This window comes from Vulpes vulpes, chromosome X (genome assembly GCF_048418805.1).
Source record: "Vulpes vulpes isolate BD-2025 chromosome X, VulVul3, whole genome shotgun sequence".
In the NCBI taxonomy this organism is placed as follows: Eukaryota; Metazoa; Chordata; class Mammalia; order Carnivora; family Canidae; genus Vulpes; species Vulpes vulpes.
In genome coordinates this window covers 14280642-14294646 of record NC_132796.1, presented here as the reverse complement: position 1 = coordinate 14294646, position 14005 = coordinate 14280642, and the positions used below count along the sequence as shown (strand labels likewise).

The window sequence follows — 14005 nt, the reverse complement described above, 5'->3', positions numbered from 1 at the left end:
GCTGCTGTGTACACTCGCGTACAGGTTTCTTGTGAGCATCAGTTTTCATTTCTCTGACATAACGCCCCAGAGCACACTTGCTGGGTCCGATGGTAATGGTAAGTTGAGTTTTGTAAAATACTACTGAACTGCTTTCCAGTGCAGCTGTACCATTTCCATTCCTGCCAGAGTTTTATGAGTGATCTAGTTTTTCTGCATGCATACTTCTACTCTTCCTATTAGTCTTTCTTCCTTCTTTATGCTCCAAGCCTCCTTCCTTCATCATATCCTTTTGGTCAGAAGATTTTCCTTTAGTCATGTTTTAAGACTAAGTCAGCCAGCAACAATTTTTAAAAAAAATTTTAAATTAAATATATATATATATTTTTAGTTTTCCTTTGTCTGGGGATGTCTTTATTTCTGCTTCATTCTTAAAAGATAGTTTTACTTGATATAAAAATCACTGTTGAGATTTCTTGTCTTTCAGCACCTGAAAGATGTTTTACTTATCAAAATGTTGTTCAAACAGAATTCAACGCTGAAATGACTTCTGAGACAATGAATCCCCCAACTTTAATGACAAATGACAGCAACCAAGATATTGATTCAGAATCTTTCTTTGTCACTCCTGGTTTTGGTGAGTTTGAAATGATACATATTATAAGTAGCACTCTCTAATTTAGGTTCAACATTCTTAATATGAATTCTTACTGATAGCTTTTTCAAAATTAAAATGTTCATTTGGAGATACTTCAGAATCACATGTACATGCATGAAATAATATAGAGAGATCTTATGTACCCTTAACCAGATTTCTCCCAATGCTAATATTGTGCAAAAATATAGTAAAATATCACTACTAGGATTTTGACATCAATACCATCTACACATCTATTCAGATGTCCCCAGCTTTACTTGCATTCATTTGTGTGTGTGTATGTGTGTGTGTGTTTAATTCTCTGCACTTGTGATATGTTTATGTTCAGGTATTCACCACTACAGTCATGATACAGAACTGTCCCATTACTTCCAGGAACCCTCTTGTTGCCTATTTATAATCATATCGTATGTCATTGCTTCTCTGGCTTGGTCTCTAACCCATTCAAGGGCTAATGTGTTCTCTCTTTTTTAATAATTTTATATTATTTTATGGAAGAGTATATGAGAAATTGGTATTAATTTTTTAAATGTTTGGTAAAACTCTCTAGTAAAATAATCTGGGCCTGATTCCTTTTCAGAAGGCTTTTAATTGCAAATTTAATGGTTATAGGACTATTTAGATATCTGTGTCATCTTGGTTGAGTTTTGGTCTTTGTAATTTTGGAGGAATTGATTCAGCTCTGCTAAGTTATCAGATTTATGAATGTAAAGTGGTTTGTAGTATTCCCTATTATCCTTTTGATGGCTGCTGGATAACTTATTTCATTCCTGGTATTAATGATTTGTGTTATCTCTTTTTCTTTTTGTAATTCTTTTTAGAGGTTTATTAGCTTTATTAATCTTTTTGAGGCACCAACCTTTTTGTTTTATTGATTTCCTGTTGTTTCCATATTTTCAGTTTCATTGATTTCTGTTCTTTATTATTTCATGCTTTTTGCTTATATGGGGTTTATTTTACTCTTCTTAGTTCTTGGTGTAGGAACTTAAATTATAGATTTAGAACTGTTCTCTTTTCTAATATAAGCATTTAGTGTTGTAAATTTCACTTACAGTACTTCCTTAGTTATACCCCATATATTTTGATGTGCTGTATTTTCATTAAGTCGTATGTATTTTTTTTAAGATTTTATTTATTTACTCATGAGAGATACAGGGAGAGAGAGGAGAGAGAGAGAGAGAGAGAGAGAGAGATTGAGGAGAGAGACAGGCAGAGGGAGAAGCAGGCTCCATGCAGGGAGCCCGATGCGGGACTTGATCCCGGGACTCCAGGATCATGCCCTGAGCTGAAGGTGGCGCTAAACCGCTGAGTCACCCGGGCTGCCCAAGTCGTATGTATTTTATTATTTCTTTGGAAACTTCATCCTGTCATTCTATTATTGATTTCTAATTTGATTCTATTATGGTCAGAAAATAGACCTTTTTTTAAGATTTTATTTATTTATTCATGAGAGATACAGAGAGGGAGAGCGAGGCAGAGACACAGGCAGAGGGAGAAGCAGGCTACATGCAGGGAGCCCGATGTGGGACTCGATCCTGGGTCTCCAGGATCACACCCTGGGCTGAAGGCAGGTGCTAAACTGCTGAGCCACCCAGGCTGCCCAGAAAATAGACTCTGTATGATTTCTTTTCTTTTCAATTTGTTGAGATTTTTTTCCTCTGGCCTAGGATGTGGTTTGTCTTGGTGAATGATCCACAGGCATTTGAAAAAAAATATGTATTCTGGTTTTGTTGGGTGGAATGTTCTGTAATGAGAATCCTGTTAGTTGATTGTGTTCTTCAGATATTCTGTATCCTTGCTGATTTTTGGTCTGGTTGTTTGATCAGTTTCTGAGATAGGGAGGTATGAGGTCCTCAACTTTAATTATGGATTTGATTATTTCTCCTTTCAACTTTTTCAGTTTTTACTTAATGTATTTTGAGAATTTGTCGTTTGGTGTATTGAGAATCATTGTCTTCCTCAGGGTTGATCTTTTCATCTTTATTTGTTTCTTTGCCCTGAAGTATCTGATGTCAACACAGCTACTCTGTTTTTTGGGGGGACTAATGTTTGCATGGTATATGCCTTTTCATCCTTTTACTTTCAATCTACCTATGTAATTGAACTTGTAGAGTTTTTTGTAAACAGCACATAATTGATCTTTTTAAATATACTTTATCACTTGCTGCTATTTAATTGATATAGTTAGGTTATTTACATTTAAGATAATGTAGGCCTAAGTCTACCATTTTATTATATTTCTTTTTGTTTCCTATTTTTCTCATTATTTTTTTAAAGTTTATTTAATTTATTTGTTTAAGTAAACTCTACCCCCAGTATGGGACTTGAACTCACACCCTGAGATTGAGAGTTTCATGCTCTACTGACTGAGCCGGCCAGGCACTCCCCTACTCATTCTTTTTTTGTTTATCTTTTTTTGCCTTCCTGTGGGTTACCTGAACATTTTCTAGTGTTCTGTCTTGATTTATTTATGTTTTTTAGTACATTGCTTTGTATAGTTTTCCTAGTGGTCACTCTGGATATGGTTATATATGTATGTGTCTTATCACAGTGTACTGGTATCAGCATTTTACCACTTGGAATGAAGTGTTGAAACTTTAATTCCACTTAGTTTCCTTTGCCCTCCTCACTTTAAATATATTGTCTTGGATATCAGATGGTGTTTTCATTTTTGTTTCAGTCATCACGTATGATTTATAAAACTCATGATTGTATTATATTCATCCATATTTCTGCCTCTTCTGTTCTTTCTTTCTTTTTATTATTGAATAGTAGTCTGTGGTATTGGATTTACCACGGTTTGTTTAACCACTCAACAGTTGAAGGACATCTGGGTTGTTCACCATTTTGGCTGCTATGAATAAAGCTAAGAACACTTAGCTTTATTGTGCAGGTTTTTGTGTCATATCATGGGCTTTTATTTCTCTGGGATAAATGCCCAAGAGTGAAATTGCTGTGTCATGTGATAATTGAAGATTTAGTTTTATAAGGAGCTGCCAGACTATTTTCCAGTGTAGCTGTTTGATTTTTTTATTGAACAAATGATCAAGTTTCTCTTCACGCATACTTCTGCTCTTTCTGTTGCTTTCTTTTCCTTCTTGATGCTCCAAGATTCCTTCTGTCATCATAACCTTTCTGTTTGATGATCTTCCTTTAGCCACTCTTTCTTAAGAGTAGGTCTGTTAGTGACAAATGCTTTTAGTTTTCCTTGTCTGAGAATATGTTTATTTCACCTTCACACTTGAAGGATAGTTTGCTGGATAGTGAATTTGCAGTTGAGAGTCCTTTTCTTTCAGCACTCTTACCTATAGAAATATTGGTAAGAGCAGAAAGCGGCACGGAAAACGAAACAATGAATTACCCAGTTGTGTTGGAAAATGACAACGGCCAAGATTCTATCTCATCATCTTGCTGCCCTCCTTCCAGTTTTGGTGAGTGCTAAATGACACATATTACAAGTAGCACCATTTAACCTATATTCTTCAACACTCTTGATACAGGCTAATGGAAGCTTTTTATTTCCTATTTTAAGGGTTGGGTTTAGGTTATATTAATCATAATGGCTGACATTTATTGAGTGTGTATTATGTACAAGGCACTGTGTTAATCAATGACAGGTCTCTTCTCTATTAATATTCAGATGAGTCCATATGTAGGTATTTTTATTACCCCCATTCTCAAAGTCGCAGAGCTGGTGAGTGGAAGTTCTGGAAATCTCAGTCCTCTGTGACTTTTTTTAAAGATTTTATTTATTTATTCATGAGAATCACACAGAGAGAGGCAGAGACATAGGCAGAGAGAGAAGCAGAGGGAGAAGCAGGCTTCCCGTGGGGAGCCTGGTGTGGAACTTGATCCCAGCACCCTGGGATCACCCGGAATCACGACCTGAGCCAAAGGCAGACACTCAACCACTGAGCCACCGAGGCGTCCCTGTCCTCTGTGACTTAAAGCTCATGTTTCTAAACAGTCTCCCGTATTGCCTGCCAAGACACAGTGGCAGAAATGAGGTGACCCTAAGTTCCGTGCTTTCTAAGGGCAAGCCTTCCTAATCTTTTATAGTTCCTTTGTGTCTCTACCTTTAAGTAGCTAATCTCTTATTAATATTCTAGCACAGGGCTCAGCAAACTTGTTCTGTAAAGGGACTAGATAGTAACTATTTTAGGCTCTGTGGGCCATCTGGTGTGTGTCACCACGACTCAAGTCTGCTGCTGTAGCATGAAAGCAGCCACAGATGTAGGTAGATGAATGGGTGTGGCTGTGTGCCAGTACAACTTGATTTATAAAAACTGGCGTTGGGATCCGCCTGGGGACTGGAGTTTGCTGACTCCCGTCCTAGAGGAGATGCTTTTCTTTTCAAGCATTCCATTAGCCAAAGTGGAAGAAACTTCAAACATTGTGTTCTTTGTTACTACATGGGCACTGTGACATGCTCTTGTTCGAAGTATGCACTGGTGAAAGCTTCCTGAAGAGCAATTTGTACAGAAATCCGTAAAAGTATTTGTGCTGCCTGACTCAGTAATCCCACTAATATATGAAGATTTAATTAATACAAAAGATTTTTATTTAAATTTTGGTACAGGAATGTTCTTTACACAATCATAAAATATTGGAAACTGCCAAATACACAACCATAGGGAATTTGTTCGGTAACTCCTGGGATACCCATGATGTATAAAGCAGTAAAGCATAATGGGGAAGAGCATGGGCTCCTGAGTCCCACTGTCAGGATTCACATCTCAGCTCTGTGTTTTACTGACCATGTGATCTTCAGCTACATAAAGTTGACTTTCTGTTACACACATTTTTTTTTAGATTTTATTTATTTATTCATGAGAGAGAGAGAGAGAGAGAGAGAGAGAGAGAGAGAGAGAGGCAGAGACACAGGCAGAGGGAGAAGCAGTCTCCATGCAGGGAGCCCGATGTGGGACTTGATCCCAGGATTCCAGGATCATGCTCTGAGCTGTAGACAGACGCTTAACCGCTGAGCCACCCAGGCATCCCTGTTACACCCTTTTTTTAAAAAGCATCAAAACCTCATTGCTTTTCTAACCTAAGTATTAGTTTTTTTCCTCTGTGAAGTGACAAAAATCATGGTACCTATTGCATAGAATTGGGAGGATCAAATGGAATAATTCATTTAAAGCTCTTAACACAATGCTCAGAACCTAAGTACAACATAAATGTCACCTGTCAGGCAAATCATGAAGATAGGAATGCTGACTTGAAAAGGAACTAAAGAAAATGGAGAAATGCTCGAAATAGAATGGTAACTGAAAAAGCAGGATTCAGACTATATATAAAGCATGATTTCAATTTTGTGATTTAAAAAAATGGCAAAAAGAATGGAAGGCACCACCAGATTAATGGTTCAGAGCACTTGGCTGATAATATACAGACATTTAAGAACTGGCTCGGTGATCTTGTTCAAATGCTTTACTTTCTGTGGGCCTGTTTCCTCTTCAAAGTGGGAATAAGTTGGTAGGATGATGAAATCGAGTTTTTAGATGCAAAACATTTAGCATAGTGCTAGATATATAGTAGTTACTCAAAAAATGGTAGCTGTTTTACAATATCCTTCATTATGGCCACCCATACTTTCCAGATTATCTTCAGGGACCATATACTCACTCAATAATATAGCTCTGAGTGTGCTTTTAGACTGTAAAAAGGGAGCAATGCGATCTCAGAGCAGCATGTTTACATACGCATCTTTGGCCTAAGAATCGAATTTATTCAAGATAATGAAACGGTTATTTCAAGTACAGAAAATTCAAGACTAGCAAAGGTGAAAAATGCTAATTAGAGTTATACAGATGGCATCAAAGAGACTCATTTAAGGAAGAGATAAGTATAGAAAAAAAATTCATCCAAGTAGAAATTAGCAAATTAGAAATCAATTAGTTTAATTTTCTTGGGTTCTTTCATGGTAGCCTTGCCTCAGAAAACAAAAGATTTTACTTTTTCCCCGTGTATTAAAAGGATATCTTGGTGATCCCAGAAGGAATGTCATGGTGCTTGATACTCATTTGGCGACTGCACAAAAGAAGACCCATCCTAGGCACGCAGCCCGCTACTTGGTTCCTATTTTGTTCTCTAAGGAAATTCTGATGCACGGCTGGGTAGGTGTCAATTCCCAAGGCCGTCAACCCCTAGATCCGAACAAAATGGCTGCAATAAGAGGTATGTAAAGTCATTACGGAATCTTGTTTTTATCATTTGGTCATCTGGTGAATGTTATTGGTAGTTTAAGAGACAATGATGGAGTCTGGATAAATCTTAGAACTAACTGTTTTTCACCTGTCTGACCCTGATTTTACAATTTAATATTATGTAATGGGTAATAACTTGTAAAGAATAAAACTTGTCCATAGACTAATGGTAAAAGACAAGCTTTATTGATTCTTGCTGCTTATGGCTAGAACTAAGTCAGTTCTTCAGTGTTGAAGCTTGGTACTAAAAATAAGGAAAAAGCCCTAAAAACACAGGAGAATAAATTGTACTTCAGTGCTAGTAACATGCAACACAGAATTAGAGTGTCATCATTAACACATCTTAGCCTTCTGTCCAGCGATTTAGATGAAGGTTGTGGAACACATAGGCACTGAGACCACAACAAATAAGGATTTCTGCCCTCAAGGAGTTCACAGTCTAGAAAGGGACCATTGAAGGAAACTGATCAATCCCAAACCAGGGTGGGAATGTTGGAGAAGCTCAGAGAGCAGAGAACTATTTTGAGGGCATTAGGGAAGGCTTATTAAGGACAAAACACTTGAGCTGGATTCAGAAGGATTCAGTCCTTAGCTAGATGAATAGGAAGGGTATTCTAGGCAGAAGGAATAGCTCATGGGGAAGGTAGACATGTAGTGTGCACAAATCAATACACCATGGTGTAATAATGTTGGCAGTAACACGCTTTTCTCTTTACAGTTTTCTTTGTTAGTTTTAGCTTATTCATAGGGTTATTCAATGGCATTATCCCCCAGAAATAGTTGCCTCTCCATTACACATTTTTTTAAAAAGCACCACAACCTCATTGCTTCTTGCCTTTTGGCTAAGTTATAGTATCTGTTCTTATCAGTTTATTTTTTATTTTTTTAAAGATTTATTTATTTATTATTCATGATAGACACACACACACACACAGAGAGAGAGAGAGAGAGAGAGGCAGAGACACAGGAGGAGGGAGAAGCAGGCTCCATGCCGGGAGCCTGACGCGGGACTCGATCCCGGGACTCCAGGATCGCGCCCTGGGCCAAAGGCAGGCACCAAACCGCTGAGCCACCCAGGGATCCCCCCCGCTTTTTTTTGTTCTTATCAGTTTAATAAAAGCACCAAAACTTCATTAGTGGCTCCCTACATCAATGTTGTATAGGGCACTTGCACATTAGAAGAAGTGAGATATTTAGCAAAGCATCTTCTTTGGGTGGGATTTCTGAACTCTCAGAAAGAGAGAAGAGAACAGTAATTCCAAATAGAAAATTTTAGTATTTGAAATAAAATAATGTTGTCAATTCTTTGGGTTTTGGTTTCTTAAAAAATCGTCATGAATACTTTCTGCTCTTTGCAGAATATCTGGCGACAATTTTTCCCAACCATGATTTGCGTGAACGTGGAAGAGACTGGAAAACCTGTATCGCCGACATCAATTCTATGATCTACTGTTCATATTCTGAAGCCAACACAATACCAGTAAGTTACTTTTTATTTCAAGGTGGTCACTGCTGTGGAAGTGCATACTGTATCCAGTTCCCAAATGGAGAGCCTTATACACAGGATCTTTAGGCCATGTGCTCAAAATCTTGTTTATTTAATTTAGGGGCAATGTATGGTCTCTGCCTGTTTATTTCACTCTTTGATATTTATGCTTCATGCAAATATCCTAAGGAGAAAATAAATCAGATGGAGTGTTTCAGTCAGTATATTTGAAGCCACGGGGGTAGACCGGGAAAAGGTTTCAGGTACAAAGATACTTGGCAAATCTTTCTCAGTATCCCGCTGATACCACGAAGGGCCGACTGTGGTACAGGAGCAAAGGAAGGTGCTTCAGTACTTGTTTGCTTGGAAATGTTGGAAATCACGCTGGCCATGAGGCTCAGCTAGCACAGATATTTTATACTTTCTATGGTTACATGGTAAACAGTAGCCTGTCTTTTCTCGCATCTATTCGGTCTTGAAAGTGCATTAGAGGTTTTTTAACACGAATGGGCCAGCAGGGGAGGGCGTCATGTCTGTTGCCTTCTCCTGTTGAAGCGTTTAACTTAACAATTTCTCATTTCTACCCACCTCTCTAAAAACCTCATGTTATTCTCGCCATGTCTAGTCAGTCCCGCGTCTCTGGAGTAAGTTTATGGAAACTATTTGCCAAGAATATTTGTAGCTGAGCTTATGTTTTCCTGGTGAACGGCTTGATTTCAGCGATAGCTCAAGCACCATCTGTCTGAAACCAAATCTGCTTATTTTTCACATTCCCTTTTATATCCTACAAAAATTGCACCCTAAACATTTGAATGTAAAATTATGACACTGCCTGGAAAATGGTAATTTGCATATTTGCTTAGGCGTCAGAAGAGAAGCGGCATCTGCCAAACGCCTGCTGTGTACTTGACTAGGAGAGGGCTGGGTCTTTGCCACTCAAAGTGGGTCCGCGGACCAGCAACCGCAGCAGCACCACAGGAAAGCTTGTGAGAAATGCAGAGTCTAGAGTTCCACACGAGACTCACTGAGGCAGAATATAGAATATGCATTTTAGCAAGATCCCCAGGTGATTGCTGTGCACATAGCAGTTTGAGAAGCCCTGACCTAGAACAGTGGTTGCCAACCCTGGGTATATATTAGAATCATGTAAAGAAAGTAACTAATGCCTGAGCTCTCCTACTCCTTCCACCAGAGATTCTGGTTGAATATGCCAAGAAAGTGGGTCTTAAGCACAGCTTTAAAAAAAAGAAATCCAAGTCTTTGGAGATCCTTAGAGGCTGTAGCCCCTGGGGAAAGAGAAAACAAAAACATTTTAAAGAAAACCTCAAAGTTGTCATCTCCGAGAAACTCCTTTATTCATTATTCATGATCTGTTCACTAAGCACTTATTTTGTGCCAGCAATTATCATTAGACAAAGCTGCCGAGCCCTCCAAGCAGCAGCCCGTCATGGCAGCTTGAGGAGCAAGACGCACCTCTGCTTCTTTCATCACGGCGCACTGTCTTTGCAGGCTTTTGCTGCAATACAGAGCAATGCAGAGACAGTTGCTTCCCTACCAACCTGGGGGGCCCTGGTAGATGATGGAGCATGTCCATATTTTCTCACTGAGGGGACTTTGTTTACAGATATAGTATTGTGTTTCAGCAGACAACTGGTGGCAATAAGAAACCCTGTGCCAATCCTGATGCACAAAGATTTGCGGATCTGAATGGTAGAAGGGATGGTGAAGGCAGTAAAAGCAGTTTCCAGTTCTTTCCACAAACCGCTGCCTCAGAGACAAGAGAAAATGGGGATTCTCAGAACAGCAGTGCTTGCCCTCAAGGAATTAGAAGACCTTCCACCTTTAACTCAGTGGTATCTCATGAAACATTGGGTGAGTTGTTAAAATAAGTTCTCTTGATGATAAATGTTGAATATGGGTGATGCATTTATCAGGCTCATTGTCCTGTTCTGCCTACATGTATCTTTGAAATTTTCATAATGAGAAATCTAAACAACTTAGTTTCTTATATTAATGAGTTAATGAAGTATAGATACCTAGTTCTGGGACTGGTAGTTTTTGTTTTCTTTTTGAGGATTTATTTGTGAGAGAGAGCACACACGTACAGCGGGAGGGAGAGAGGCAGAGGGAGAGAGAATCCTCAAGCTGACTCCGTGCTGAGTGAGGGGCCCAGTGCGGGGCTCAATCCCATGACCCTGAGATGATGATCTGAACCGAAACCAAGAGTCAGACACTTAACGGACTGCACCACCCAGGCACCCTGAGACTGATAGTTTTTGACATTAAGCTAAATCTGTTATTTTTCCTTCGGAAAGCAGTTATCGGTCGTTTCCCTCAACCAGTATGAACTCTCAGGTTAGGCGTGAGAAGGGGCTACAGCTGGATAAGCCAGAACCAATTTAGGGTCTTGCTCTCTCTGTGCCCGGCACTTGGCAGGTGCTCCTTAAAGGGTTTTTGTATGAATTAATGAATCCCGTTCCTCAGAACATTTTGCCCCCACTGCTAGCTGTCTGCTGGAGGCACATCCTCCTTCATTCGTGCCAAGTGACTGAGTTCTGTAGGTGACTGCGCCACCTGCCACTTGTGCTCCCCAATGCCTCCTCCTCAGTATGCTGGGGTTTTGTGGCACCTGAGGTAGCAAAACAACTTTCTGTCTCTCCCTTGCCCCCATGTCAGCTCTAAGTAGAATATTACCTGTGAGCCTGTTCAAACAAAATTATTTATATTTTTTCCATAATAAAAGTAATATTACTACTATATTTGTTCAGGTTGTATGCCATAGAAACAAAATCTGGCCCAATTAAACCATAACAATAATCAGTGGACATATAGCTCCTAGATTTAAAGAAAGCGAAGAACAAACCAAGCCACAGGCAGAAGCCAAACCACCAATCCCAAGATTGTGGCATCTGGGGGCCATCTCAAGTCTGTGGGGCTCTATTGGCGTCTTCCATGATCTCTAGGTTCTGGTTTCCTCTTATCACTGTTCAGATTCCTAGGAGAAAAGAATCTGATTTGGAGCGCTTAGGTCACAGGTCTAGAACCAGGGGATGGGGCCAACTAAGGGAATTGTGAGCCAGACAGCTGCCCGGTTTGTGTAGAGTCTATTATACCATTTTATTTTGAAAAAGTAGAAAATATTCAGCAGGCAAGAAGAGCTCCCACAATCAAGATACCATAAAAAACGATTGTGCACATTTTAAGTTTCTTCTAGTCTTTTTCTTACCTTTTAAAACATTATGGTCTCTCTACATACTCTTCTTTTTAAACATATGTGTATGTTTTTCCTCAAGAATCTCCATTATTTATGATCATTGCTTTTAACAGGTCTATAATAATCCATTGAGTAAGTATATCCTAATTTATTTAACTACCTTCCTTTTTTTTTTTTTTGAGGATTTTTGGGAGGGTATTATCAGTCATACAGAGCATGCTGCCAAAAAATCCATTTGTATAACTTTGTACATATTTTGGGTTCTTTTCTTTTTTTAAGACTTATTTATTTATTTTAGAGAGAGAAGAGTACATGTGCATGAGTCAACAGGGGGAGGGGGAGGGGCAGAGGGAGGGAGATTCTCCAGCAGAGTCCCCAGTGAGCATGGAGCCTGATATGGGCCTCAATCTCTTGATATTGAGATCATGACCTGAGCTTGAAATCAGGAGTTGGACACATAGCTGACTGAACCACCCAGGTACCCCTTGGATTCTTAAGTTAGGTTCTCAGAATTCAAATTACCAAGTTAAAGAATATTAATCTTTTTTTTCTGACCTGGATAAATATTGCTAGGTTAATCTCTCAGAGCGAAGTCTTTGGACCCACTAAGTGAACTTTTAAATAATTCAGTGTCTCTTGGTAAATGTTGGATCTGGAGGATTCAGTAATTCATATGGTCACCCATTAAATGATGAATGTTCCAAGATGAAACATATGCTTAATGACTTGTATGAATCATATTGTATTTCTGAAACATACTTTCTCCAACAAGTAATTCTACATTGCATGTAAAATAGAATATTTTTAAGTGTGGTTAATTTGAATCACTAGGACTGAGGATGATTAAGTTGCAGAGTTGAAGAATGAGAATAGACTTAAAATTTATTTTTCAGTTCAAATAAGTTATCTAAAATATGATAGCTGAGTTTGCTGATTTTTAAATGATAACTTTAATACCCAATAGAAAACCTACACTTAAAAAATTATAAATATTTCCATAAGAATCTTGTTGTTTTTTTTTTTTAAAAAAAGCCTTTCTTATAAAGAGGACAACGGTGCATTGAAATTACTTAGAATTCGTTCCTAAATGTAATGTTAAAACTGATTCTATCCGGAAAGGTAACAGAACACTGAATGGTTCTCCTGAACAATCAGAGCATGTATAATCACATCAGTAGTAATTCCTGTTTCATTTCTCATGCTGTGTCATGATACGCTAAAAACTTAAGGGTTTAATTTTTTAACTTCTCAAATTCTGGAGCCTAGAAATTCAGAAGAATCAACCTTTCTGTTAAAGGCTTTTAAAAAACCTTGCGCCTATCATCTGCCATGAAAACTGACATCTTTCTCTTTTGCTTCTAGAATATCTTGGAAATCCAGGTAGAAATGTACGGTTGCCACATTCAATGCTGGATATAGCCAAAAGGAAGTCTCGCCCAGAGCTGGCAGCCAGATACCTTATTCGCAATCTGTTCTCAGAGAAAGTCTTGGTAAAAAGTAACGTCTATGGCAACCTGGGCCATGGCATGCGTGCCCTTAACCCCAATAGGATCAGCGCTCTTCGAGGTTGGTTACATGTTGAGTATGTGAGAATAATGAAAAGCAAATTACATTACAGAAGGGCAGAAATGACAATCCATTGGGTTTGTGTGTGTTCTAAGGAGAGATGGAGCTCTTACTAACTCTGTCCTGCGGGTATAACAAGGAACTGTTTCATGAATTGTGTTTCTTCTGCATTTGGCTTCTCCAGGCTAATTGCTCTGTCTTGCCAGGTGTATGGAAACTCAAACACCTTTGTTTACTGAGGATCAGGGTCGAAGCTGCTGGGCTTTGTCAGTTTGCCAAAGTGTCAACAATACACAGCAAGTTAATTTGCTAGATTTTTCTCGTGCATGTGAGCAAGGTGCTGTCTTTATCTGTGATGTCTATAGATCAAGTAACAACAGCTTCCAAAAGTAATTCTGTGAACATTTAAATTTGGACAAAGCAGGGAGCCGAATATTTCTTACTTGTGTCACTGGCCCCCAGCAAAGAGAGAGTTCTGAGCCCCAGACTGATCTTAGTTGGTTCTTCTTTGGTTCATGCCTTCATATCACACATACCCAGCAAATTGGAAGACTTTGTTTCAGACTAAAGAAGCCTTTTCTGTAAGCATTTGCTATCATCTAATCCACTTGTTTTCAAACTTGTGTAGTTTTCTTACTGCAACTCATAGTAAAAATTTTAATTCGGTTCATGTTGTGACTCAGTACATGTGTGCCTGAGTTTAAAAATGCAAGCAAAAGCTTCACCAACAATCCTTATTATTTCTATGAGACTTACATTCCAGTGGTTTCTATTCTATTACATTTTTTTTTAATTTTTATTTATTTATGATAGTCACACAGAGAGAGAGAGAGAGGCAGAGATACAGGCAGAGGGAGAAGCAGGCTCCATGCACCGAGAGCCTGACATGGGAT

The 14005-nt window shown here is 38.7% G+C and overlaps 1 protein-coding gene across 8 annotated transcripts in view; it reads left to right on the top strand.

The window, feature by feature from the left end:
* BEND2 (BEN domain containing 2) overlaps window positions 1-14005 on the top strand; it is a 61638-nt gene that overhangs the window by 31423 nt on the left and 16210 nt on the right. For 4 of the 8 annotated variants that reach the window (XM_072744650.1, XM_072744648.1, XM_072744654.1 and 1 more), the window contains 6 exons: window positions 509-616; window positions 3934-4068; window positions 6617-6817; window positions 8205-8326; window positions 9979-10204; window positions 12909-13112. In XM_072744650.1, coding sequence (XP_072600751.1) covers window positions 509-616; window positions 3934-4068; window positions 6617-6817; window positions 8205-8326; window positions 9979-10204; window positions 12909-13112 — 996 coding nt within the window. Of the gene's footprint in view, window positions 1-508; window positions 617-3933; window positions 4069-6616; window positions 6818-8204; window positions 8327-9975; window positions 10205-12908; window positions 13113-14005 lie in introns of all 8 variants that reach the window. The other 4 variants (XM_072744653.1, XM_072744651.1, XM_072744647.1 and 1 more) reach the window with 1 other exon arrangement.